Source organism: Micropterus dolomieu, linkage group LG06, assembly GCF_021292245.1.
Source record: "Micropterus dolomieu isolate WLL.071019.BEF.003 ecotype Adirondacks linkage group LG06, ASM2129224v1, whole genome shotgun sequence".
Lineage (NCBI taxonomy): Eukaryota > Metazoa > Chordata > Actinopteri > Centrarchiformes > Centrarchidae > Micropterus > Micropterus dolomieu.
In genome coordinates, this window is record NC_060155.1 from 7,594,153 (window position 1) to 7,618,557 (window position 24,405).

The 24,405-nt window shown below is 41.3% G+C and overlaps 1 protein-coding gene across 5 annotated transcripts in view; it reads left to right on the top strand.

Annotated features, from left to right (window-relative positions):
* The first annotated feature begins 1,745 nt into the window (after positions 1 to 1,745).
* The window catches only part of zfyve9a (zinc finger, FYVE domain containing 9a), a 33,446-nt gene continuing 10,786 nt past the window's right edge, over positions 1,746 to 24,405 (top strand). The window contains exons 1-12 of one of the 5 annotated variants that reach the window (XM_046052781.1): positions 1,746 to 1,954; positions 12,023 to 12,126; positions 13,144 to 13,238; positions 13,357 to 13,464; positions 14,641 to 16,124; positions 17,574 to 17,673; positions 18,779 to 18,955; positions 19,069 to 19,232; positions 20,965 to 21,082; positions 21,439 to 21,561; positions 21,923 to 22,078; positions 23,142 to 23,366. In XM_046052781.1, the coding sequence (XP_045908737.1) occupies positions 13,395 to 13,464; positions 14,641 to 16,124; positions 17,574 to 17,673; positions 18,779 to 18,955; positions 19,069 to 19,232; positions 20,965 to 21,082; positions 21,439 to 21,561; positions 21,923 to 22,078; positions 23,142 to 23,366 (2,617 nt within the window). In that variant the 5' untranslated portion in view covers positions 1,746 to 1,954; positions 12,023 to 12,126; positions 13,144 to 13,238; positions 13,357 to 13,394. The remainder of the gene's footprint in view (positions 1,955 to 12,022; positions 12,127 to 13,143; positions 13,239 to 13,356; positions 13,465 to 14,640; positions 16,125 to 17,573; positions 17,674 to 18,778; positions 18,956 to 19,068; positions 19,233 to 20,964; positions 21,083 to 21,438; positions 21,562 to 21,922; positions 22,079 to 23,141; positions 23,367 to 24,405) is intronic. The other 4 variants (XM_046052780.1, XM_046052782.1, XM_046052783.1 and 1 more) reach the window with 4 other exon arrangements.

Sequence of the window (24,405 nt, forward strand, 5' to 3'; positions counted from 1 at the left end):
AAATTTTGTATCGGTTTGATAAATTTGCTAACTGTTTATGTTGCTATGAGAATTTGCGCTAGTGCTGATTGAATGAAATCAAGCATAACATCAATCAGCAGTGATGGAAGAAGATTCAGAAGTAAAAATAGCAACAGAACAATAAATACTTACATTGTCCATTACAATAAAAGTGGCCCCTACTAGTGTTATTATTTATATTTTATTATTTTAATGGATCTTGTCAAGGGGGCTTATTTTAAGGATTATATTTTATTTTAAATGTATTGCCATTTTTAAGTAACATGCACTAATCTGCAAGGTAACTATTAACTACAGCTGTCAAATACTGACTATTGGTCACAGAAAATAAGTTACTTTATTAATTACCTTGGGTTCAAGTAACATCGAGGGTTACTTTTTTTCTATTTTACAAAGTAGTTCAATCTATAATAAAAATAATAGTATTGGCAACTATGATTGGGTGTAGTAAATCAGGAGGGGTTAACAGCGTTTGGGTGGGTCGTGCACATCACTACATCACCGCCAACGCTGTCACATCCCGTTTCATTGATCACTTCTGACGCTCCTCTGCTGCATCGTGCTGATCAATGCGCTGCAGCTGTCATTCTCTGCGCCGCAGTTGAGGTCTGACAAGGTTACCGGGGATGAATGTGCCATTTCGGCAGGAGTCTGTCGTGCCCTGAGCTGGACGGAGCTGCGGACCCGCCCCGGGGCTCACCACACCACCTTCAGTACCGCTTAAGCCAAAATGTCCCTGCTGCTGCTGCTGCGGCGGGACCACAGTGCAGAGGTGCATGGAGCCAAAGCGTTTTACTGCTGCGTCAAGATGGACGGTGACAGCTGCATCCAAACCGGAAACTATATGCTGTCGTCTTAAAAATAAGAGCTCCTAAAAACTTTTTGATTAAAACAATATTGAGATTATTTGTGTAAAGGACCAGTGAATCAATTTTTACTGGGATGATTTGTCAAATGGTATTGGAATGTGTAAGCTACATTTATTCTAGTACTCTGCTTGAAAATTCTGAACAATTTTGAGGTACTTGTACTTCAGTTGTATACTACTTTGTACCTTTATTTAACTTACTACATGTTAGAGGAAAAGCTACAACATTAAAATGCTCCTTACACATTGATATACCAGTAATAACAATCCAATAATGAAGTATACACTATAATGCTGAGAGGGGCAATTCTGTTGAATAATTAGTATTTTTTTTATACTTTAAGTACATGTTTTAAGACATTTAAAATACTGCTTTTAATAATAATTTGTAATGTATGCGTGGCGATGGGACAGTGGACAAGACACCTTTGGTGTGGGAGATCTGAGTCTGGCAAGACACTTAACCCCTGGTTGCTCTAGAGGCCTGGAACCTCAGTCCACATGTGTAAGTTGCATAGTGGACCACAACTGGCTTCTAAACCATGAGTTCTTACGTCACAAATGTATCTTGAATGTTCATGTCTTAAACACAGATTTAAGAAAAACTATGACTAAAATGATGATGCATTCAGTCTTTTTGTTACCTATGGATGAAATAATTGTGAAAATAAACTATTCCCCTTTTTGCTGGGGACCTCCTGGAACCCCCTCTTAACGACCCCACTTTGAGAATCACTGGTGTCGCTACCATAGACTTTATAGAACAGGTGGAAAGGAAGTTTATTTTGAAATGCATAACCGGAAGTAACAGATTTCCATTCTGGCTGTCTTGACGTTTCTCCTTTTTTTTCCCCAATATTAAACCTTGGGGGAGGGATCCTTGAGCGCTGTCGCACATTTACGGTAGACTACAGGCTGTACTTTCAGACTTGCGCTGTTTGAGTTGAGCAGGGAGCGGAGAGTCTGCACGAGGATACTCAAAAATAGCTTTGAAAGGCGATTAGGTATGACGGATACTAATGGAGGGGCTCCGCGGGACTCTACGTAAAGATGAGGATTCCTCCGGTGAGTAACTGGATTTGTTTTCATGACATTTCACAGGTCTGTTGTTGCTCTAACGTTACAACCCGCCATTGCAACGGCAAGTGTTAACTAAGCCTAAGTCAGTGTGGAGGGTGTTGTGGTGTTTTACGGTCTGTTTAGTTAGCTCAGCGGTTAAGGAATGACGAGAAGGTGGTGTTACGGTATCACTATGTTACGTCAACTGCACAACACGTTAACGTTCTCCCTAGCTAAACACTCACGATAAACACTAGCAGTGCGGCGGTGGGCAAATAATGTCAGTGACTATAAGAAAGGGACTGGGTTAACCTGAGAGGGAAAGCTTTTTAAATGAATTTAAAACCGTTAACTTGAAACTGGTCGTTCGCCACAAAGACCACCGAGTCAGCGACGGTGTGAGTGTCCGTCAGAGCAGCGAGTCGCTGCCGTTACTAGACGCACGACTAACCGCTGAACCGTTGGAGAAAATACTAGCTAGCTACTTCATTCCCCTGAGACAGCATGCTGCCATACAGTGGCGTTATTTGTCCTCTGAATTGTAATTTTTTTTTTTTTATCATCTTGTTAAATCGACTTGGTGATAACTGTTTTGGAAACTTAGTCGTGGCCTTTGAGCGGATTCGCTGTGGACGTTAAATTCAGCTAGCAGCCCAGCTAATACAACTATCTCAAGTTCCGGTGCAAACAAACCTCAACTGCTGTGATTTTGCAGCTGTTCCCTTTTAACCTCACTGCATTTAATAACACAGAGTAGTTTTCCATGTGTTTACGCAAGTCTATCTGTCAGTAGTATTTGCCATCTGAGGCAGTGTTTGGCCTGTAGGCATCAGGCAACAGCCATAGTGCCAGTTATGGTTGCATAATCCAAGCTAATGGTCATCTATGTGCTCTTGAGAGTTGGTTTGGGGAGCTTTGTAGATGACATGTCTTTTGGGTTTACCTCATCGTTTGGCCTCTGGAGGTGGATTTTATGAAGAGCTCCCATCCAAATGCCACCTTGAATAGTCATCACAAGTGAGGAATTTAAAAATGAATTTGTCACTGATGAGAAAGCCAGATCAGATGATATCAAACTATGTCCCCTTAGACTTAGTTAGACTTTATAACACCCATCATTTTATTCTCTGGTCTGACTTGGCATGACTCCAGCCTGGTATGACTGACTGTCCATGCTGGATTTGAAACATACACTGGACATTTGATCAGGGTTTTTACCTGTAGCAGGGGAATACGATATCTCACTACATCTTCAGGTGGTATTAAAACCCAGGGAGGTTGATTGGGTAGGCCGATCCAACAGGCTCCCACGCAAAGACGAGCTCTCATGTGCAGAGACTTCCCAGATGTAGGTTACTATATGCTTTCAGAAAGTATTAGTCTCTCCCTGATGGCAGCCCAGCAGCCTGTCTCCTTTTGCAGGTTTTTTTCTGTCTTGTGGTGGTTAAATGTAGATCAAAACATACGGGAGAAAAGAAGCTCATAATAGCTTTTGACACTTGCTGTGAAGCAAAGCAGCTCTTTGTAACTGGAGGACGGCTACTCTCTTCTTTACCTTCTTCAAGTCTCAACAGATTTACCTTGTCAATGAAATTATTACTATTATTTTTTTTTTCTCCTGATGTTTTTGAGGGAGTGTGACCTTTTTGGAGCAAACCTGTGGCATGTTATTTTACATGTTTTTGCTTTTATTTCTTAAGTCTCTCGCAGGGAATTACAATAATAAAAATAAAAACTTACTGGAGGAGGTAGGACAACTCCCAGTCAGGGCGTTAAACATTACACAGTTATGTGTCACTCAGTCATGCGATTATGTTGTTAGAAAGTGATGTCAATCTATTCTTAAAGAGAGGAAGTGATTATTTGAGGTTTCCTGTGTTCACCCTGAAGTAGATGGCGTCTGGAGCACAGCAGTGTTGGTTACAGATCTAAAAACGCTATTTTTCAGGATGTGAGTATGGAGTCCTGGGAAGTTTGGAGTCCTGGGAAGTTTGGAGCACTGGGTGGGGGGGGGCAGTAAAGAAACTTATGTTTTTTCTGTGCACAGTCATTATCACTTTCAAAAAGATAACCGTTTTCTCCTAATCCAAAACCCCCAGTGAATCATGCAGCACTTTTAAATGTAACTTATTATTTTCCTTATTGCTTTTTTTTTTTTTTTTTTTTTTTTTCATGAAATGTCAGAAAGTAGTAAAATATTCCCATTATAATTTCCCAGAGCCCAAGGGAATATAGTCAAGTTGCTTGTTTTATTGACCAAAAGTCCAAAACAGGATTGCAACTAACAAATGTTTTCATTATCGATTAATCTGAAGATTATTTTCTCAAATTGATTTATCGTTTAGTTTATAACATGTTAAATTTTGAAGATGTCTTCAATTTGTCTGTTTGTTAAACATGTAAGAAGTTGAAACCAGAGAAAACTTGACCTTTTCCCTTGAAAAGTAATGGATCAATATTTGCATATTAAGTTTCTGTTGATCGACTAATCAATAAATCAACTAAATGTTACAGATTTAGTGAAAAAATTAAATATACTTTGTTTATGATCGTTCGTGTGTGTGTGTGTCTGTGTGTGGATTTGCTGCTTTTCTTTTGCTGAGCAAATCCACACATTTATGAAGGTGACATGACTGAAACAATTCATTGATTATCAAAATAGCTGCAGATTATGTATTAATTTATCAACAAAACGTTTCAACTCTATTTAAATGTACCTTTTCAAAGCTCTCCAGCTGTTAGCAGATACTACCGGCCTCCTTCATATCCCGCTTGGTGAAGTTAGGGGCCAGTAATTATAAAATTTGTGAAAATCTTAAAGAGTCATAAGCTTTGATTAACAAGTGAAACAGTTAGTGGGGCTGCTTTCAATCAAGACACTAAAATCCTAATTCCCAAGTGTTGCAAAATAAGGCTTACAGCCACGTCTACTCAGACACTCTCCCTGATGCGCAAAATCAGCCAATAGCAGGCCTTCAAGGGTTATGCGTCAGGGCTGCATCACACCATTCATCATGGTTTAATGCACAGCTTGTCATGTTTAATCCCTTTGAAAGCCTCCTCCTCATATGCTTCAGTATATTGAAGCATGCAAGAAATAAGCCTATGATAAGATGTATTTGCCTGTAATACTAATTACCAGTATGTTTAGATATTATTTAAATACAGTAAATAACAATCTTAAATATGTGTAAGAAAGTTAGATGTTCAGTTGGAAGCATGAAAGTTCATTCCTGACTGTGTGTGTGTGAGACAAAACAGTTGCTGCTTAGGGTTCACTTTCTTGCTTTTTCTGACCTTTTAGCCACATTAAATGGTCTTGTTCAGGTGTTAGGACATGATGCAGTTTCCATTTGCTGATTAAGACTGACATATGATTGGAAGTGAAGAAAAAGCTAGTAAGTGGACCTTGAGTTGAGATTATTTTGTCTCAAATGTGTTTGTATTGAATAAATTTGTGGTTTTGAGATCCTCAAGATGAAGGGATGCCTAAGTTTTGAGAGAGACTGGCAGTGTTTTTATAATTTGCCATTGTTATAATTATTGGACTTTTATTAGGTATAGGTTAACTTATAGGTACATTAGGAAGAATTTCTGTATTTGATTATATTCACAGTGTCAAGGAACTTGATGCCTTCTTCATATTGTTGGAGTTTATGACTTTATGTATTTCCTAAACATAATTTCTTTGCCAGTAAGTGTGTGCACTTCTCTATATGTCATAAGGATACTTAGGAAAATTTATGGAGGAAATGTGTTGTTAATTTGAAGAAGAAATGTTATATCACTCTCTGAATTTAGCAGTATTTGAGACAGAACTTTTACTCTTGGATGTCTTTATACATATAGGCCCAAATGTTTAGTTGCCTTTTTAAATTTATGGACAGATATATTAATTTTTCACAGCAAGAAAAGCACATGTGGAATTGATAACATTAATGTTGGGATATTTAAGTGGGCCATGCCAGTGAGACAGTTAGGGCTGGGTATCGAGTTTTTAGGCACCGACCGAATTGCTTCAATACCATGGAGTATCAAAAAATGCCTTGTCTTTCGGTACCAAAGTTCGATACCTAAAGGTTCTTGTTAACGCCAAAGAGCCAATAAGCATGCAGCATTCTTGATGTGCCCACATCTAAAAGTGATTGTAATTGGCTGTGGTGATGTAAACACGAGTTCACGCCGGTTACGCACAGAGGCGTGGCTCGTGGATGTAAAACAAGTGGAGAAAATCAAAAGTGTGGCTTGATGCAACAGCGCAAGATGTAATATTTGTGAAGACTTGACTATACATGGAATAGACTTTAGAGCAGAAAGTTGCTCCGTCTTTGCTGCAACAAGACAGAGCCGGTGCAGTCATCGTCTCAGCGCCCTACATGCCCATGTTTTGGTTAGTAGCGTCGCTACAAGTAGCACCGTTACTAGTTTACCTACATTTCTCAGTAGCTTGGTGGCAGCGACGCTGTTTTCTGAATCAAATCAAATCAAATCAAAGCTCTTTTATTGACCGAGTAGCGCGGTAGCTTCCACACACGCCACATTTAGTGTTACACAAGTATTTGTGAAGGATCAGTAAGTGACGCCACCGCCACACACGGACCTGTATGTGCAGCCGGCGGAAGCGCTTCCGTGTGACGGTGACATCACGTACCGATCCTTGGGATGATGTCTGCGACTTTGCTGCAGTGGATTAAAGACACGTGCGGCTGAGTTTACTTTCTATTGTGATAGATGTTGCATGGCCACCTCTTCCTCTAGTGAGGAGGAAACTTTGATATGTAGTGGCAGAAACTTGTTTCCATGAGATGAGAGATTTCTCTCTCTTTCTTTCAGGCCTATTGCCATGAATGTTTAGGTTGCAATGTTGCCAGAGCACAAATTCACATTAAAAAACAATTAAAAAATATATAATTAATAAACAATGAAATGACATTATAAAACCTAAAGAGAGGAATAAAAACAACAAAAAGACAATATAGACCTATGTTACAATGAAAATATGTCTTGGCAGTAGCATTTTTTCAAAGGAACAATTATTAAAATAAACTATTAATGATAATAATGTGATAATTAAGTTACTTTATACGAACAACAATGGTTCTCTGTTTGTTGAGAATAAAATTGGTATCGAAAAAAGTATCGTCCAGGAACTGGTATCGAAGTCGAGGTATCGATATTGAAAATCTTTGAACGATACCCAGCCCTAGAGACAGCATGTTACACTACTAGAATCCTTGTTATGGGGCACTTAAATGCTCTTATTTCATTTTCATTCATTCATGTCATTTTCTTGCTGTGACATAATGTATGCTGTGAAAAAGGCCTGATGCCAAAATGCGGAAGAATACAGGGTTTATTTTTATGTGTGTAATTGGAAACACGGTCCTCATGCAGGAAGTGGACCTCAGAAAATAACGATTAGAAATCACAAGAAGCAATCAGAAGGAAGGAAAGAAACCAGGAAAAAAAGAATATTGAAGGAAAAAATCCCAAAATATGGAAGTGGTATTCATCTAAACTAGCTCCAAAATGAATTTTATTTCCATATATATCACACAACAAAACAACACTAATGATTGCAAAGGAAATCCACCTGATTGAGGAAGTGAATGCAGCCCTCTCACAGGAAACAACAAAAGGAAACAAGAGTCTTGGTCTGACAGCGAGGACTTAATGAACTGTTTTAGCATTCTAGTTTTTCCGAGCTTCCTCCCTGGGTATGGCCTTGTCTTATTTAATTTTACTGCCATGCCAGGATGTCCAGTCAGGCATGGTTTATCGTGTTAGTAGTCTGTTAGGCCATTTCATTATTAGCATGTCTGGCTGACACTGTAGGCTGGTGAATGGGGATCAACTGCAGTTTGCTTGATGTTTAAAAATGGAAACCCTGATCTTGTCAGTCATGTTTCAACATTATACTTTACACTTTTACACCAATTTACAAAATTCCCTTATTTATGTTTTGCCCCTTTTTCATATGCGTTTTAGTGTCATTATATTGACACACAGGTAGGCCTCATTTCATAATTCATTATCTGTGCAGTGACCTGACTGGCGCTAAAACTATTAATCGATTAGTTGTAAACTTAATCAGTAATTATGGTGAAAATCGACTCATTCATTTTTAAAGAAAAATAAATCTATTTTTCTAGCTTTTTAAATATGAATGTTTTCTGGTTTCTTTACTCCTATGACAGTAAACTGAATATCTTTGGGTTGAGGACAAAAATGAGCTTTTTCACCAGACCAAACAACTAAATCAATTAACTGAGAAAATATGAAAATAATCGTTAGTTGCAGCCCTAAACTTGACTTTTTAATCTGATTGATTAGTTGTCTTTACCCACTTATCAAGATAAAACACAGGATATTTTCTGTATCCAGCCTCTCCACTGTGATAAGTTGCAGATTTTCTTCTGTTTTAAACTGAATATCTTTAGGTCCTGGATTGGTGGTTGGACAAAACAAGTAATTTTAAAGATGTCTCTTGTCTGGGAAGTTGTGATGGAAATGTTTTACTGCTTTGTGACATTTGACAGACCAAACAATCTCTAAAAAGACAGAGCAATCATCAGATTAGTCGGTGAAGTTAAAGACAGTATTATTGTAGTGTTTTACAAATAGTTAGTGCTGAAATTATGAGTTATTAGAATTAACATAAAACGGATTCCAATTTTGGTTATCTGTGGTTTAAGTCATGTATCAAGTGACAAGACTAAGAACCTAAGAAGTGCTAACATGATGATGTAATGTGTACACCATCTTAGTTTAGCATAAACATGTGTTAGCATGCTAACAGGGCAGGTATTTGGTCAATAGAAATTTTGACATGATGATACTAGATGAAAAATCAGAGGATCAATTAGTGACAAAGTTATCATGAGTGCAACATTAAGAGTTGTACCATATTTCATGGTAATCCATCTAAAAGAGAGATTGAGATATTTCAGTCAGGACCCAAGTGGTGGACTGACCGACCGGCGTTACCATCCTGCTGCTAGAACGGTTAAAGATATCAAACCTTTACAGATTACAGCTACACAAATGTGAACAACTGCTTGTTTGATTTGATAACAAGCAGTTCATATTTAGAAATAATTTTAAGACGGCATCATGGATTTTTTTAGATTGTGATGCACACAGTTTGTAGATAATTTAGAATAACCGTCAGGTGAGCTCCACTGTCATGCACAATCTTTATATTCTTATATACAGGCCGTACCACATGGACTTGCCTGCGTCTGTGATTAATTGAGGAATTGGAGCATTTTATTAAGATCATGTAGCCGCAGGACCATTTTCCTTTAGTGATACAGGCCATCTGACTGGCACACTCTCATGCACATATGTCTCCTTTAAAGCATCTTCCCAAGTTTACATGTCTAAAAATACAACTCCTTCACGCACTTTGACTAAAGATGCATTATTCAATACCTCTGCAGAGTAATTAAATCTTAATCAGGGACAGGCTCCTGTCCTCATGAAGGCGTGTCTGTGTGTGCGTGTTTGTTCACATGTGTTTGTGTGAGTGTTGTCTGTGTGCACAGGCCCTCAGTCCACTGGAGCTTTTCAGGCTCTTACAGTGCAAGACGAAGTCAGCACAGAGGAAACCCCCTCTGCTGAAGTAAAAGGTGCAGAGGTTGGACAAGGTTGAACTTCGGTGCTTAGATGTTGCTCCCATTGAGTGGTCGCTTCAGGTAAAGTGAAGGTGATTTACCTAACCAAACTGGATCATCTTTAGTTTCAGTTTTTCGCCTGTTGATTTTTTTTAGTTTTAAACACGTGGTCGTTTTCATGCTTGCGCCTGCTGAAGCAACTTCAGTAGGACTTCAGGTCCAACACTGAATTACTACTGCTCATATGTCATCACATCAACAGCTTCATGTTGGAGTTGGTCAATAACAGTTTTGTTCTATGATTTTACTAAAATACCTGCAGTTTAAATTGGTCAAGCTTCAATCAGTAAATAAATATCACAAGAAATAACTAATGGTTAGGACTTTAATGTTTGTTTTTCCCTTGTAGAGGGTAATGTTACTATAATCAAATCCATGCTGTCAGGACTGAAAAATATAATTTAAATAATTGCAATGGCGATTAGGAGTAGAGCTAGGTATTGAACCCATCAAATGTCTGGTCAGATTAATTTCCTTGTTTACCTTATTTTATTAGTTAGCAGCAGTTCCTGCTGAAATTAAACTTTTACCAATTTGTGTAGCAACGTCTCTGGTTTGAGTATGGTCTTTCCTTGTACCTCTCTCCTCTTCTGTGTTCACGCATCAAAACAGATTTGTATTTTTCTGAGGTATCAAGATTTTTGTTTCTGGACCAAAAGTTAGTACTATATAGTACAACCTAGTATTTCTAAAGTTCAATAATCAAACTGTTATTGTGTTGAGCTACATTATGTTAAATGCATTATTCCTCACAAATGCATAATCATTTGGGTTACCTGACCAGATGCACAAATTATATATTTATTCACGTCTTCTTAAACAAATAAGTAAGATTTTGTTTGATAGCAATGTTTTGCAGGTGACTCGTGTTGGACTTTCCTAAATGCACTCAGTAGAGGTGGAGTAGATTTAAAAAACACTTGTCATAGTTTATATTTATTTTAGCAAGTAGAATTCATTCTTGTATTGATTGAGCATTGACGTCACTTTGGCTTGTGTTGTGTCTAAACTGAGTCATTATATTCCATCTGGACTGTTTTTGCTTAAAGTTTTGTATAATGCTCTAAATAAAGCACTGTTGCTTTGTTTCATTTGATGTTGGATTATTAATTTTGTTTTTTCTTACTTTTAAAGAAGCCTTTTTGTAGTCAGTGCAATTGTTTATTTTTTGCTCTGATAGCAGTGTTGTCCTCGTTCTTGGTGTTGCAGCATTGGTTTGACCCACAATACACACTACATGTGCTGTCCGGTGCCTTCGCTGTTTTGTGCTGACAGCGTGCCCATGCTTGCACCTTTAAAATAAGCGGAAAATGTGTTGACTCTGCTCCTTTCTTTAGGGCCTTTGCTCTGCGAAATATCTAGTCTCTCGTGTAATCCCTGGTCGCTCTTGTCCTTATGAGAATGACCCAGGAGTTCAGCCTGGCAGTTACTCATTTGTAGCTGTGCGTGCACACACACACGGCGACACACCTCCTCACGCCTCACATCATCACATCCTCACTCCAAGGTCTTCTCATCAGCAAGGACAGACTGGGCAGCTTTACTGTGCAGTGATTCAGGCTTCCACCGTTTTCCATTCACGACTCTGATTGCCTTGTCGAGCGTGGATGGGTAATTCCTCACTATGTATGATAATGTGCAAAGCACACGATAAGCTAGTTTTTTTATTTTTTATTTTTTTTACTGATCAATTGAAGGTGTTGAAACTAGAGCGTCCGCCCTAATGTAAGATGTTTTTTTTTTTTTATTCATTGTCAGTATGATGGGTGGAGGCGCAATGTGATTCTTCTCTTTATTTCATAAATGTGTCTCATGCTTAAAAAAGTGCTTTAGCTAATGATTCAAAAACTCAAAGGTATTCAGTTTCCTATTGTGTATGACAAAGAAAAGGCATCAAATCATCTCATTTGAGAAGCTGGAAATCAGTAAAATTTGATATTTTTGCTTGAAACAGTTAATTGTTTATTGTAGTAGCTGCTTTTCTGCCAACTGACTGTTAATTGATTGACTTATTATTTTGGCTCCACTTCAACATACCAAATATACAAAGCTTTATTTGATTTCTAGATGAATTGTGAGTTTTAAACTAAACCACCAAGTGGTACTCAAAATAAAGAAGTATCATTCACCACTGTGACCGTCTGTTCACCAATAAAACTCAGGTGTTGAGGCTATGCACCTTTCACCCACCTGAAGTGAAATATTAAGCATGAAGCAGGCTATTAGCTGGGTTTACTTTTGATATCATCTAAAAGTTCATATACTGTGAGCATGTAGGACGTTCACTGTTTTTGCTGTAACCATATTTATTGTGTCATCTTGTAATGAAGCAGGGTGCTTTGCCACACAGGTTGAGAAGCAGCTCTTTAATGAATTGTGTTTCCCTCATTGTCGTAAGGTGTGGGCGCTGGGCGCTTGCCAGACTGGGTGAAGTGAGAACTGAGAGGGAAAACCGCTGAGAAAAGCCACCGCCTGGGACTGCTGAGGAGGACCTCTGTGCAGGTGACGACTGATGGAGACAGGAACATTATTTCATGGCTAAATTTTATATACAGGAGTCATAAATATACAAGTATTAAGTATAGAAATGAACATAGTAATTTTCAAGTTATAAAACAAACAGTTCATCATGATAAAGTTAACAATACCTAAATAACCCATAGAGCTTGCTGGCCTTGGATGCTTGGATATACACCGAAGTAAATTTAACTTGCGATATGACTTGCATAATACTATCTTGAGTTTCACGTTGAAAACGGTCAACAGCTGTCAGTGTAGCAGCTAAGAGAATATTTTTATGTTTTAGCGCGATCATTCAAACAAACCTCCACAGATTGTTGTAGTATGACAGGTCTTGCTTACTAAGAAATGGTTAGAGCTACAGTACAGACTTTATCTTAATCTCTACAAAATTATGTCCTTTTCCTGACCCAAAGAAAATAAGAACATGCTGTGAGATAGTTGGAAAAGTAAACATCATGCTCATGTCATCTGGGTGGTTGTGTCATCTGGTGCTGAAATGATTAGCCGGTCGCCAGAAAACTTATCCGCAACTGTTTTGAAAAGCAGTTTTTTTCATGCAAAACTTATTTTAAAAGTTTATTTGGCGTTTCCGCTTTACTTTATAGTTACAGTATAGAGAGACAGGAAAGGTAGGCAAGAAAGAGAACGATGACATGCAGCAAAGGGCCCGGGCCAGAGTCGAACCCGGGCTGCTGCGGTAAGGACTCAGGCAGGATACATGGTGCCCGCTCCACCAGGTGAGCTACCGGGCAAGCCGCTTAAATTCTTGAATGTGAAGATTTGTTGGTTTTCTCTGTTTTTGCGTTGTAAATTTAATATTTGGGGGTTTGGGACTGTTGGTCAGAAGAAGCGAGTTAAAGATGTCACCTTGGATCTATTCATATCCTTGGTGTCACCTTGTTGCTGTCATATAATTCACTCCATAACCTTCCTAATCAAGAAATCCTTTTTAACTCATACTTACCCAAACCCTCCTTTCATTATCTGTGACCCCAGAGTGATCACAGAAGAGAGCACTGCATCGGAGGTAAATGAGAAGTAACAGCGAAAGAGTTGGAGGTGATATTTCTACTTAAACAAATTGTATTAAAGTGAGTAGAGAACAAAGATATGAAAAAGGAAATATGATTCAGGCCACGGGGGACATTTGCATACAGTATGGAAATGTGAACGGATTTGGTATTAAGGAAACGCTCTTCCTGCTTCCAGGTTCACGCGGCTGTCGGCAGGGTGGAGCTTCCTGACCCATGGAGAATTACTTCCAGGCCGAGGCCTTCAACCTGGACAAGGTGCTGGACGAGTTTGAGCAGAACGAAGGTGAGCTGCTGTTAGAAATGAGACGGGGACAGACAATGAGTCACTGTGCTTGATAAAAGACTGATGGAACCAAGGCGTAGCTGTGGGATTAAAGTTTCAGAGGTGCTGTGGTTAGGATGTCGCGATGTAAATCATCAAGATGCCAGACAATCAGCCACCGCCCGATGAGTTTGCGTAACATTTGCAGGTGGGGATTGAGGGTGTGCATAGAGGGAATAGGACTAATTGGATTTTCCATTTCCCTCGGGCTTGTGTGAAACTGTGTTATTGGTGCAAGACAAGAGGTCTGTCAGTTCATTCCTTAACACTTAAGTAAAGAAGTTGTATTATGGCCGCCTTTTTGAAACGCCGCTTCAACAGGGGTTATTTTTGGTGATTGTAAAGTAAACACTGCATTACTGAGCCGTGTGTATCTGCAGACGCCCAGCTGTCCTGTACAAACGTTATGCTTATTATAAACGAGAAACTGCTTTAGGGAAGATGACCCCAGAAAAACGCCGGTCCTCCTCACACAGCATATTTTGATGGTACTGTGAGCTCAGTGTGTATTTTGGCTGTGAGCGATTATCTGTGTGTCCTCTGCCAGAGATCCAGCTTGGCAGATTAACTCTGTGTGAGTGAATGTGTGTGTGTGTGTGCTTGAACCTGGTACAGCACATACTAAAACAGCTTAGCATGAATTCCAGTGGAGGGAGGAGGAGCGCAATATAGTAGCTGACAGGGCTATGTGAGAGTCTTTTTTTGAATAAATATTAGAAGAACGCAGCATTTATGTGTCAGCTCGACTGATTGCTCCTAGGGGTGGCCAAGCTGTTTGGCCCACTTTCTCAGAATTTCCCAGTCCATCCACACACTAATTTCCCACTCCATGCCAACCTCATTTCTCATTTTGTCCCCTGGTTTGTTTCTGCCATTTTTAGCTCTTTCAATCACCTGGGAGTGTGTATCTTTTTGTATTAGTTCTCTGTGGCAGTTCATTTGAGGCTTCCTGTCTTGCTGTTGTAGGTTCATGATCTCTTTGCTGGTAGCCACTTCCTATTTTCTGTTTCATGTCTTCAATGTGACAAAAAACCTGCAAGCTATGCAAAATAAGACACAAACATAAGGACTAACGTTTATGATAAAGAAGGCAAAGCGAGATTCATGTTAATCTGTCATCTCTTCTTTTTCTGCCAGATGAGACCGACAGTCCCATTCTCTCGGATGCCAAGTGGACCCAGATCCTGGCCCCGCCAGCCCACCTGCTCTCTCTGAACCCCGCCCTGGCCCACTCAGACCTCAGCCCACGGGAGAGTCCGCTTCCCTTCAAGACCCTCCCCGACTCCTCCTCCAGCGTCTCCCCGGGGGCCGACCCTAAGAGACGTACCAGTCCCGAACCTCCATCCTGGGTAGAGGAGAGGCCGGCAGACGTTCACAGCCCACCCCTTCCCCAGCCCAACATCGGCAAACTGGTGGGCACAGACGACCTCTCGCCGCCCCCTGTGACGGCCTGTAGTACAGTGGAGAACGGCTGCCCTGCAAGCCCACAAGTAGATGGGCTCAGCAAGGCGATAAGTGCTCCTCCAGACAACCGGCCTGATGCTTCTGACCAGGAGGCGAGAGCTGCCTCAGCAGCAGCAGCAGCAACAGCAGCAACAGCAGCAGGAGGAGGAGGAGGAGGAGGAGGAGACTCCACTGTCAGTCACACTCACTTTACCTTTGAGGTTGGATTAGGACAGGAAGAAACTCTGTCCCCAGAAATTCATCCGAATGTGGAACCAACAACACAAAATGGGGAAGATGTCAAAGATAAGGCTGTTACAGCTGTTTTACAGGGCAATGGTCAAGAAAAACAAACTGCAAACTCAAAGGAAGAGAAGATAGAAAGTGTTCTGAGTAGAGGGAGAGACGTTCAGGCTGGTTATGAGGTGGAGGAGAATGGTGAATCTACCCCTGACAGGGTTGAAGTGGAGGAGGAGAAGAGATATGGTCCAGAGGGACAGATAGACCAACTCCTCAGAATAACCAGCCTTCCCAATGGTTTGGAGCAAAACAGCAGTAGCCATCCCAAGCTTAAGGAGGCAGATGAGAGGGGGGAGCAGGAGGAGGAGGGTTTTTCTCCCTCTCCTGTCCCCTCCAAAGAGGACTCTGTCACTGAGGAGAAAGAAATGGAGGAGAGCAAGCAAGAGGGCAGTGAAGGAGGAGCAGTGGGGTCAGGTAGCATCCAACCAAAACTCAATAACAATCGGCTGCAGCCGGTCAGTGTTCCCTACGGAGGGGCACGACCAAAGCAGCCAGTCAGCCTCAAGCTCCAGATCCCACAGCAGCTGTCGGGCCAGGTCCTAAATCAGCTCGGCCCATCTGCCGTCGGCAAGAACAAAAACCATGAGAACCAGTGTCGGAGAGGCACATCCTCTGAAACTGCGCTCAGTGGCACTGATCAGAGTGCAGTCGGGGTGAACGGAGATGGTGTTGTCCACTCTCCTCTGCTGATGCCTTCAGAGAGCCCAGACAATGACCTCCAGGCAGGTCAACAGGGCACTCTGTGCAGGAAACCTGCAAGCTCCCTGGGAGAAGTTGCCCCTGTGTGGGTTCCCGACTCTCAGGCTCCAGTCTGTATGAAATGTGATGTCAAGTTCACCTTCACCAAGAGGAGGCACCACTGCAGGGCCTGTGGCAAGGTCAGTGGAGTGCTACAGCTGCTTTTATAATCATTGTTAAAATGTGTTTTAACAATGATTATAGCAATACACCTGGTATACCTAGGCCAATTCTGTTGTTTGGTTATTTATTGATCCCATAATAATTGACCAAACTTAGACAGTGTGCTGTCATTTTTGGGGTCAACCATTCAGAACTAAAGCGAATCCATTTTGCGCCATCATCCAGAGTAAGGTGCATGACATTGAAAAACCCATGCCAAAAAGTAGTTTCAAAGGGCATTCTGGGTATTACCAAATTATGTTAGCCTGTCAATGCAGGTTTAGGGAAAACTACACACTTCAGCAGAAAATAATTCCTGGAATGCACTAAACGTCACTTAGTAGCACCGCATAGCAGCATTATGTGTATGACAGAATGGAAGGTTGTTTTTGTTTTGTTTTTTTTCTGTCTTTCTCTACATTTTCTATTTTGGGGAGTTAGCTGGTACTGAAGCCTTGTGGGATCTTTTGAAACATTAATTGTTTTTTCCCACCAAATCAAGCTAAACGATAAAAGAAAATGCTATTGCAATTATTTTGACAGAGATTTTGGTGGGAATGGTAATTTCATTTTCACTGGGGAAATTTTTTTTAAAATTATGATGGGGTTTTTGTTGGGGTCTGTACCAAATAAGAGTGTTCCCTTACGTCTGGAGAATATGATTTGTATATCCCGTAAGTGTCTTTAAAAGAGATTTTCTGAACTCTGTGGAGTAAGGAGATAAATTAAATGAAACACAATAGATGTGTTCTTTTTTTAGGCCTTTCTTGCCGAAAGTGGGTGTGGAGGTAGCTTTCTATGATTACAGCCACCCACACATGCAGCGGGATGTCCGCACAGTGCTTTAAAGTGAATATGTGGTCGCTGACACTGCACTGGAATATCGCCGGACTGCTACTTAATTTCCCTAGGTGGTAAACAAACACACTCTCTGCTACTTGAGCAGGGAGGAGCTTGCACTGCAGTAATACTGACACCAGCACTGGGGCGGCAAACAACAGACGCAGCGGGATCCTTAGTGCATCCACCACCAGACTGGTAGATCATGCACAAACCAGTTTATGATGATGAAATTAAAAGGATCATCCACCCTCTGTGTAATGTTCCACTAAATACATGTTACTGGATAATGACGTGTAAGGAGGTGCTAATCCATTTAAAGTGTCCTGTACACAGCTGCAGCTCGTTGAGGTTCTGGCAAAGTAAAGGAAACTAATATCCATAAAAGGAAAAAATCACAACTTATTTTCAATTCCACACCTTTTTTAAATAAAAAAAAAAAAAAAAAATGAAATCTTCATAGATAAAGGAACATAATTTGGATAAATGTTTTTCTCCCAGTGTGCTTATCCCTTGTAGGAATGTGGTTACGAATAATCTTTTTCTATGTGGCTGTGTGTGGGTTTGTTTTTTATTTATTTTTTTAGGTGTTCTGTGCGACGTGCTGCGGCCTAAAGTGCAGGCTCACGTACATGGACAGGAAGGAGGCTCGTGTCTGTGTCATCTGTCATTCTGCTCTGATGAGTGGTGAGCATCATTGCAAGTAGAGAGTTAGTTCTTTACAACAGATGCATTTACATATACAAAACGTACACATAAATGATATGTATCAGAGGATGTTGCTCCATTTAAAAGAAAAAAAAAAAGACTGTACTCATTGAATATTTAAAGAAGAGAAAGCAAAGGGGTGTGTGTGTGTGGGGGGGGGGAAGCTTTAAGACAACAAAAGTATTGCATCAGCATGACTTTTTTTGTTCAAAACTCTCACTTGACAGAAATGAAATTTCTTAAATGTCTCACTGCAGACATTTTGACATGTCATAGCAGGAAAGGCACAAGTGTAATCACCATTAATTACAAATGCATTAGAATGGCTTACTGGGCCACATATTGGAACAGATCCTCTTATTTTTATAGCCCAATATCACAAATTGCCTCAAAGGGCTTTACAAACTTTATAGCATACTACACCCTCTGTCCTTAGACCCTCGATTAGAATGAGGAAAAGCTCCTTTAGGAAACCTTAGGAAGATCATCAGAGGAGGGATCCCTCTCCCAGGATGTACAGACGTGCGTGTTGTGTGCACAATATAGATTCACAACAGAAAGTCATAGTATATACAGTTATGATGAGTGACAAAATGTAGATTGTAAAAAGTAAGTGAAAAGGAGGTACTCGGGAGGACAAATGAGCAGCTTCACGTGTCGCCCACTAAATATGATCTGAGCCACACCTCCTCCTCTCCACCATAGAGACCTGGAAAGGGGACAGGCTGCACAAAAACAGAAGAGGTCAACAACATTCCCACTTAAAGGAGAAACAAACACACACGGAGAGGGAGAGAGAGCCGTGATAACATGCAAAATTAGATAAACCTGTGCTTGTTATACTACAACAACTCCGGTGTGTGCTGCAAAAGATGTCCATTAATTAAGAGATACGTATGTATGGGAATACTATTAGCATTGGCCCATATCAGTTTTTCACACACACATCTTAAACTTTTTACACCTGTTTACATGTAGGATTTGATGTATTGCTTTAAAGACCTCTCTCCGTGATCTTTATAGTTTTTAGACTTTAGACACATTTTTCCTAACTTATACTAGTGATGTTTTCTGCCTCTGTCAGCTCAATCGTGGGAGACGACGGCCACTGCAAGCAACCACAGTCCGAACCCCAACAACCCAGCAGAGTACTGCTCCACGGTGCCCCCTCTACAGCAGGCCCAGGCCTCTGGGGTGCTCAGCTCCCCTCCTCCTACCGTCATGGTGCCCGTCGGAGTCCTGAAACAGCCTGGCAATGAGGGTACAACCTTTTACCAAGAATAAAAATGCTTTATTTTTATTGTTGTTTCACTGTGCATGTGTCTGTAAGACAATAAGGTAAAATTGAATTTTATTTGGGCATCTCAACTTCAGTATCCCTGTCACGGGAGCAGAGGAGAGTGTGGTTTGCTGATGGGGTGCTACCTAACGGAGACACAGCAGAGTCCCCCAAACCTCCGACCTCCAGCCCAGTCCCCTCCCAGTCACTGGCCGTCTCCTCGTATTCAAACAAATCCTCCACTTCTGAGTTCTCAGAGGTAGGCCTGGCACGACAAATATTCACCCACAGCTAACACTATTAAGTTAGCTTGTATGGTCATATTAACCACTATGCAGTTAGCTGTAGGAAGCCAAAGAACTCTTTCTGGGGGATTCTTGGTGGTTTAGTGGCTGGGTCACAGACTGCAACAAACAGACTGTAAACGGAGTTCAAAGGAAACATTCCTTTTTTGCTTAATCAGAATTAGAAATCCTGTAGTGCTTAAAGGAAAATATGTACATGTTTGCCTCACAGCAAATAACAGAACAGTTGAAAGTTGAATCTGGTTGTTTTTGTGGCCGTGTTGTACACTCATTGGACTTGAATGCCACCCATCAGGATGATTCATGGCTGCTGAACAGAATGATTGTTGAAGCTTTTAAATGGCTTCATCTCAGATGGCCTGATGCTATGTAGACAGAGCTGGAATATAAAATCAGACTTTCACATGACACCACAAAAGTCATACTGGCATGAACTCAAAGGTTTCACTCAGTGAGGAAACTACTGCAGTTCATGAGTAGCAGTGGAAAACTGGTGAACCATTGATGTACAGGGCTCCTACTGTGCTTTTGCTACTCGGCCTGTGAAAAGAGTTGCATAGTGTTTATGGTAAATTATACCAGAAGGCTTCTGTTACAAACTGGTTGCATTGAGTCTGAAAGAAACTCACCAGGCAGGGAGGCCTTAACAGAAGATGCAATAAATTTGCATCCCGTGTTTGTGAGTGAGTTTCACTTGTACTAGGAACTAAAAGTCAGGATATCTTGGCCTCTGCAGTCTTAATCTTAACTGTTTTGTTTCAAATTGTTAGCAAACAGTTGCCTGTTCACACATTGAGCTAACCGAATCAAAATTAGTGTTCAGTTAGTTGTGTTTCTGGCCACCTATTGAACGTGAGTCCATTTATCTCTGTTTGGTCTCCACCAACTCCTGAGAAAAATATCTGGCCCCTGTAGCTGCTAAATGCTCCATTATTTTTACAAGCTGGGCACTAACTCAATAGCTGCCTGCTGCTGCTGGAAACAGGGTTGATGAATGTGGTCAAATGTTAAACAAAACAAAAAAAGTTACACAGTAACACAAACAAAGTAATCGACCGAGGCAGCGGGAGACCAGCAAAAATGATGGACTTTGGTGGGTGGTTAAACAAAAAGGATTTTACCATTTTTAAAAAAGAGCTGTCTCTGTAGTGACCCTTTCCATAATGTTGTCAGACACTTACTATTACAATCTGAGCCTGTCAGTGGCAAAAACAAGCGCTTTAGTGGACTTACTTTGATGGGGCGCATTTGCCCGCTACGGTTTTGTTACAGCCCTGTTTCACTGCTGCTGACTGCAGCGTACTTGCTCAGTGCTGGACCAATTTCAAAAAAGTTTGTTCCAATTAGTCACACAGACACAAAACCATAGGGAAATAAGGTCCAGGTTGTAAAATACCCAAGTTACCCTTTAAGTACACCAATTCTGGGCGTGAAGTATTTTTACCATCATTTATCAAACAAACTGATTTCTTCCCAGCAGTTTTGGTAATTCCTACGAATAACTCGCGTGTAATTAGTTTCTTAGTCAAAAGAAACCAAGAAGCTAGTCAGGGATAATTCTTATTTTAAAGAAAACTGTTCAGATGCCCCCTTTTCCATGTGAGCAATAGCACCCAGATGGATGTGTAATCAAAGCCATTAAACTACATCTAACCCTAGACCCCCACCTCTCTTCTCCATCCCCAGGCAGTCCACACACCCGTTGCCCCGGTGGGCAGCTCCCTCAGCCTGATCCCGGAGGACGGGCTTCCTCCCATCCTCATCTCTACCGGAGTCAAAGGAGGTACGGGAGGCCACATCACAGGTGCTTGCCCTCATCCTCACCATTGTGCTGCCTCCTCATTGCTCCGTCAGCTGCTGTGTTTGTGCTTGTTAAGTGTGCTTTTTTGTGTGCTTTATATCACGGCTCGTGTTTTGACCTCTCATTGCCAACGGTGGGGGGGGGGGATTTGTTCATGTGAGTGCATTGATGAGGTTTTCAGATATTGAGAGGGTCTCTAGCTCCTTTTATCATTCTCATCCCCCCCCCTTCTGATTCTCACTCTGACATCTCCACTCCTCTCTCACCCTCGGTTCTGTCCTGTCCTTTCATCTATTTTTTGCCTTGACTCCTCCCTCCTCTTCTCCTTCTTTTGCTCCACCCGAATTCACCCGATGCAGACTATGCAGTGGAGGAGAGGCCGTCAGAGATCGTCCTCATGCAGCAGCTGGAGGAGGGAGGCCCAGACCCCCTGGTCTTCGTGCTCAATGCTAACCTGCTCTCCATGGTCAAGCTTGTCAACTGTGAGTTACCCAGCCAGTCAGTGCCTTTGTGCCGTACAAAGCAGCGATTTAGGGCATTAACGAGATGGAATAAAAAAAGCTTGATATCCATCTTTATGTAAATTTGACGGCACTCAATTAACGTATTATAAGTTTTACAGAAACGTTGCTTGGTCCGTAGTAAGATTGCCCTTATGACTTTTTTGTAAAAGTGACTTCAGTGTTTATTCAGACATGAGACAATCCCGTAAAATTGCCATCATATTTACAGTGTACATGTTTGAAAGGAGCTTATGAAATGTTAATGGATCTGAGGTAACTGGGTAACTACCTCCTGTATGTCTGTCATGACAGGCTAGATTACTGTTCTTTCAACCCACAGATGTAAACAGGAAGTGTTGGTACGTGACGACGAAGGGCATGCACGCCGTCGGCCAGGCAGAGGTGGTCATTCTGCTCCAGTGTCTACCTGATGAGAAGACCATCCCTAAAGACATCTTCACTCACTTTGTGCAGCTCTACCAGGAGGCCCTCAGTGGTAAGAACACAACCAACAGCTCCACCAGGCGGCACACTGTGAAATTAGTCCACCGCCAGCATGGGCCCCTCTTGGGTGAGATGGCAGCTAGTCATTGTCTGTCTAGAGTTCCACAGGTGAGTGTACCTGTCTCTGTTCGGCGCTGCAGTAATAAGTGATGTACCCCTAAAGTAATGTAGTATAATTGTTAAGGGGGGATTGTTCCAGCTCTACGTTTTGTTCTGTACAGACGAAAGGCGCACCTAGCCGCCCTCTATTTGGAAATCAGATTACCCTCCACCACTGCTGAACTGCGTCTCAGCCTTTTCATGAAAAATGGTCCACGTATTAGCATCCTGCTGTCAGGTCCCCTCCCTCCAGGCGTGACACCTCACTACAGCTTGCCTTGCGTTTTTAACTCCGTATGCTGCAGAGCAAAATCTGCTAATATCAGGTGACTTTGATGCCGCGCTCCCCTCAGGCTGTTTCCTCTTTCATATTCACACTGGAGCAGTTTCAGGCTGGTGGAAAGGAGCCATATTGTGTGTGTCGTTCCTGATTAAATCGCAGTCAGTGAGGTCTTCAAAGAAGTGCTGGCTTTGGCAAGTCCCAGCCACTGAGCTTTGTCATACCATCAGGGTTATTGCGTTATGTGGAGTCTAAAGCCAGGCATCCCTCCCACAGATAATTAGTAACATGAACCCTTTGTGGGTAATATGAGATTGTAGGGCAAGCAGGCAGTATAAGTTGTTATTCATTGTTCCTTTGCTCCTAATCCACACATTTATCGCAGGGATACACCAAAAGCCTTTTGTCTTTACATACATATATATTTATTTATTAACATAGACCTCCCCTTTCAGAGGATGACAACTTTCTGTTTCCTCCTTTGCTTCTCATTTTTGTTTCCTCTTTTTCTTACATTTCATCCTTCTTTATTTTTCTCCTTCTCATCATTCCCTGCTTTTTTTAACCTGCTGTGCCTTCTCTTCTCCTATTTCACCAACCCCTCCTCTTCCTCACATCTCCTGTATCACTAACCTCTCTCTTCTCCTCCTATCCCCTTCTTCCTCGTCTCCTAAAGGAAACGTGCTGAGCCACCTGAGTCACTCATTCTTCACCCAGAGCTTCCTGGGCAGTAAGGAGCATGGCGGCTTCCTCTACATCAGTCCCTCCTTCCAGTCACTGCAGGACCTGCTGCTGCCCAACCCGCCCTACCTCTTCGGCATCCTGATACAGAAGTGGGAAACGCCCTGGGCCAAGGTCTTCCCCATCCGCCTCATGCTGCGTCTGGGCGCAGAGTACCGATGTGAGTCAGGACTACTGGGGTTCACTCAATACAGTAATGGTGATGTAGGGAATAGGTATAATTTGAGTTCACATTTAGTTTCATTATCCATACAGAAAATGTATGTCTTTCTTTTTTCTAAACACTATTTTAGATGTATTTAGAACAGGCCTGTTTGTAATTCATTATCTGCACGTTGCTCAGCAGGGTTTCAGTTAGTTTAGTTTTTTTGTTTGTTTGTTTGTTTTCAGGTACCTTACTTTGAGGAATATAAACATTTGCTACACGAAATTTTTTCATTTAATAAAAGAAGACAATCTTCCCAAATGTTAAGTAAAGTTGAAATAAGAAACTGATCAACATCTAAGCATTGTATATCAGCTTTCTGTACTTCATTCAGACAGTTGTTGATACCCGAAGTTGGAGACATTATGGTCTGTACCAAGACAATACAGTAACATTAGTCCTCAATATCTCCCTGCCTGCAGTCCCAAAAAAGATGCGATGTTGTATTTTTGATGTGGGAAACGAATAAATATTGATATACAGTCACAAACCTATAAAAAGGCTGCGAAAGTGATGTTGCAGTTTGTAGTCTGGCAGTGTAATATTGCACTAAACACAATGATAAAACATGCCAGACTAATAAGTGGTGGATCAGTGTCTCTATTGGCTTGCACAAACACAACACTTTGACCTGCTAGTTTGTCTGAGCCGGCTGGAGACCAAAACAGGAAATGCTTGAATTATGGGCTTCAACAGGAAGTGAATGGGAGACAAAGCAAATATTTGGTATAGGACTGGTATAATGTGACCAGCAAGATGGAGCCTCAGATTTGAGTCTAATTAGAAAATAGTCTGATTTGTTTGTATTTCAATTAAGACAGATTACATGCTCCTATAAAGCATTAGAACGAAACATATAGAAGTTAAAAATGAAGAGCGTGAGTGTCCTCTAATGGTTTGATGGTTTCTTATGGTAAAGTATTAAGATCCACATAGAGCTTAGCCTGTCAGGTGTCAGAAGAAGTCTGTAGACATCATATCAACCTGCTCTCAT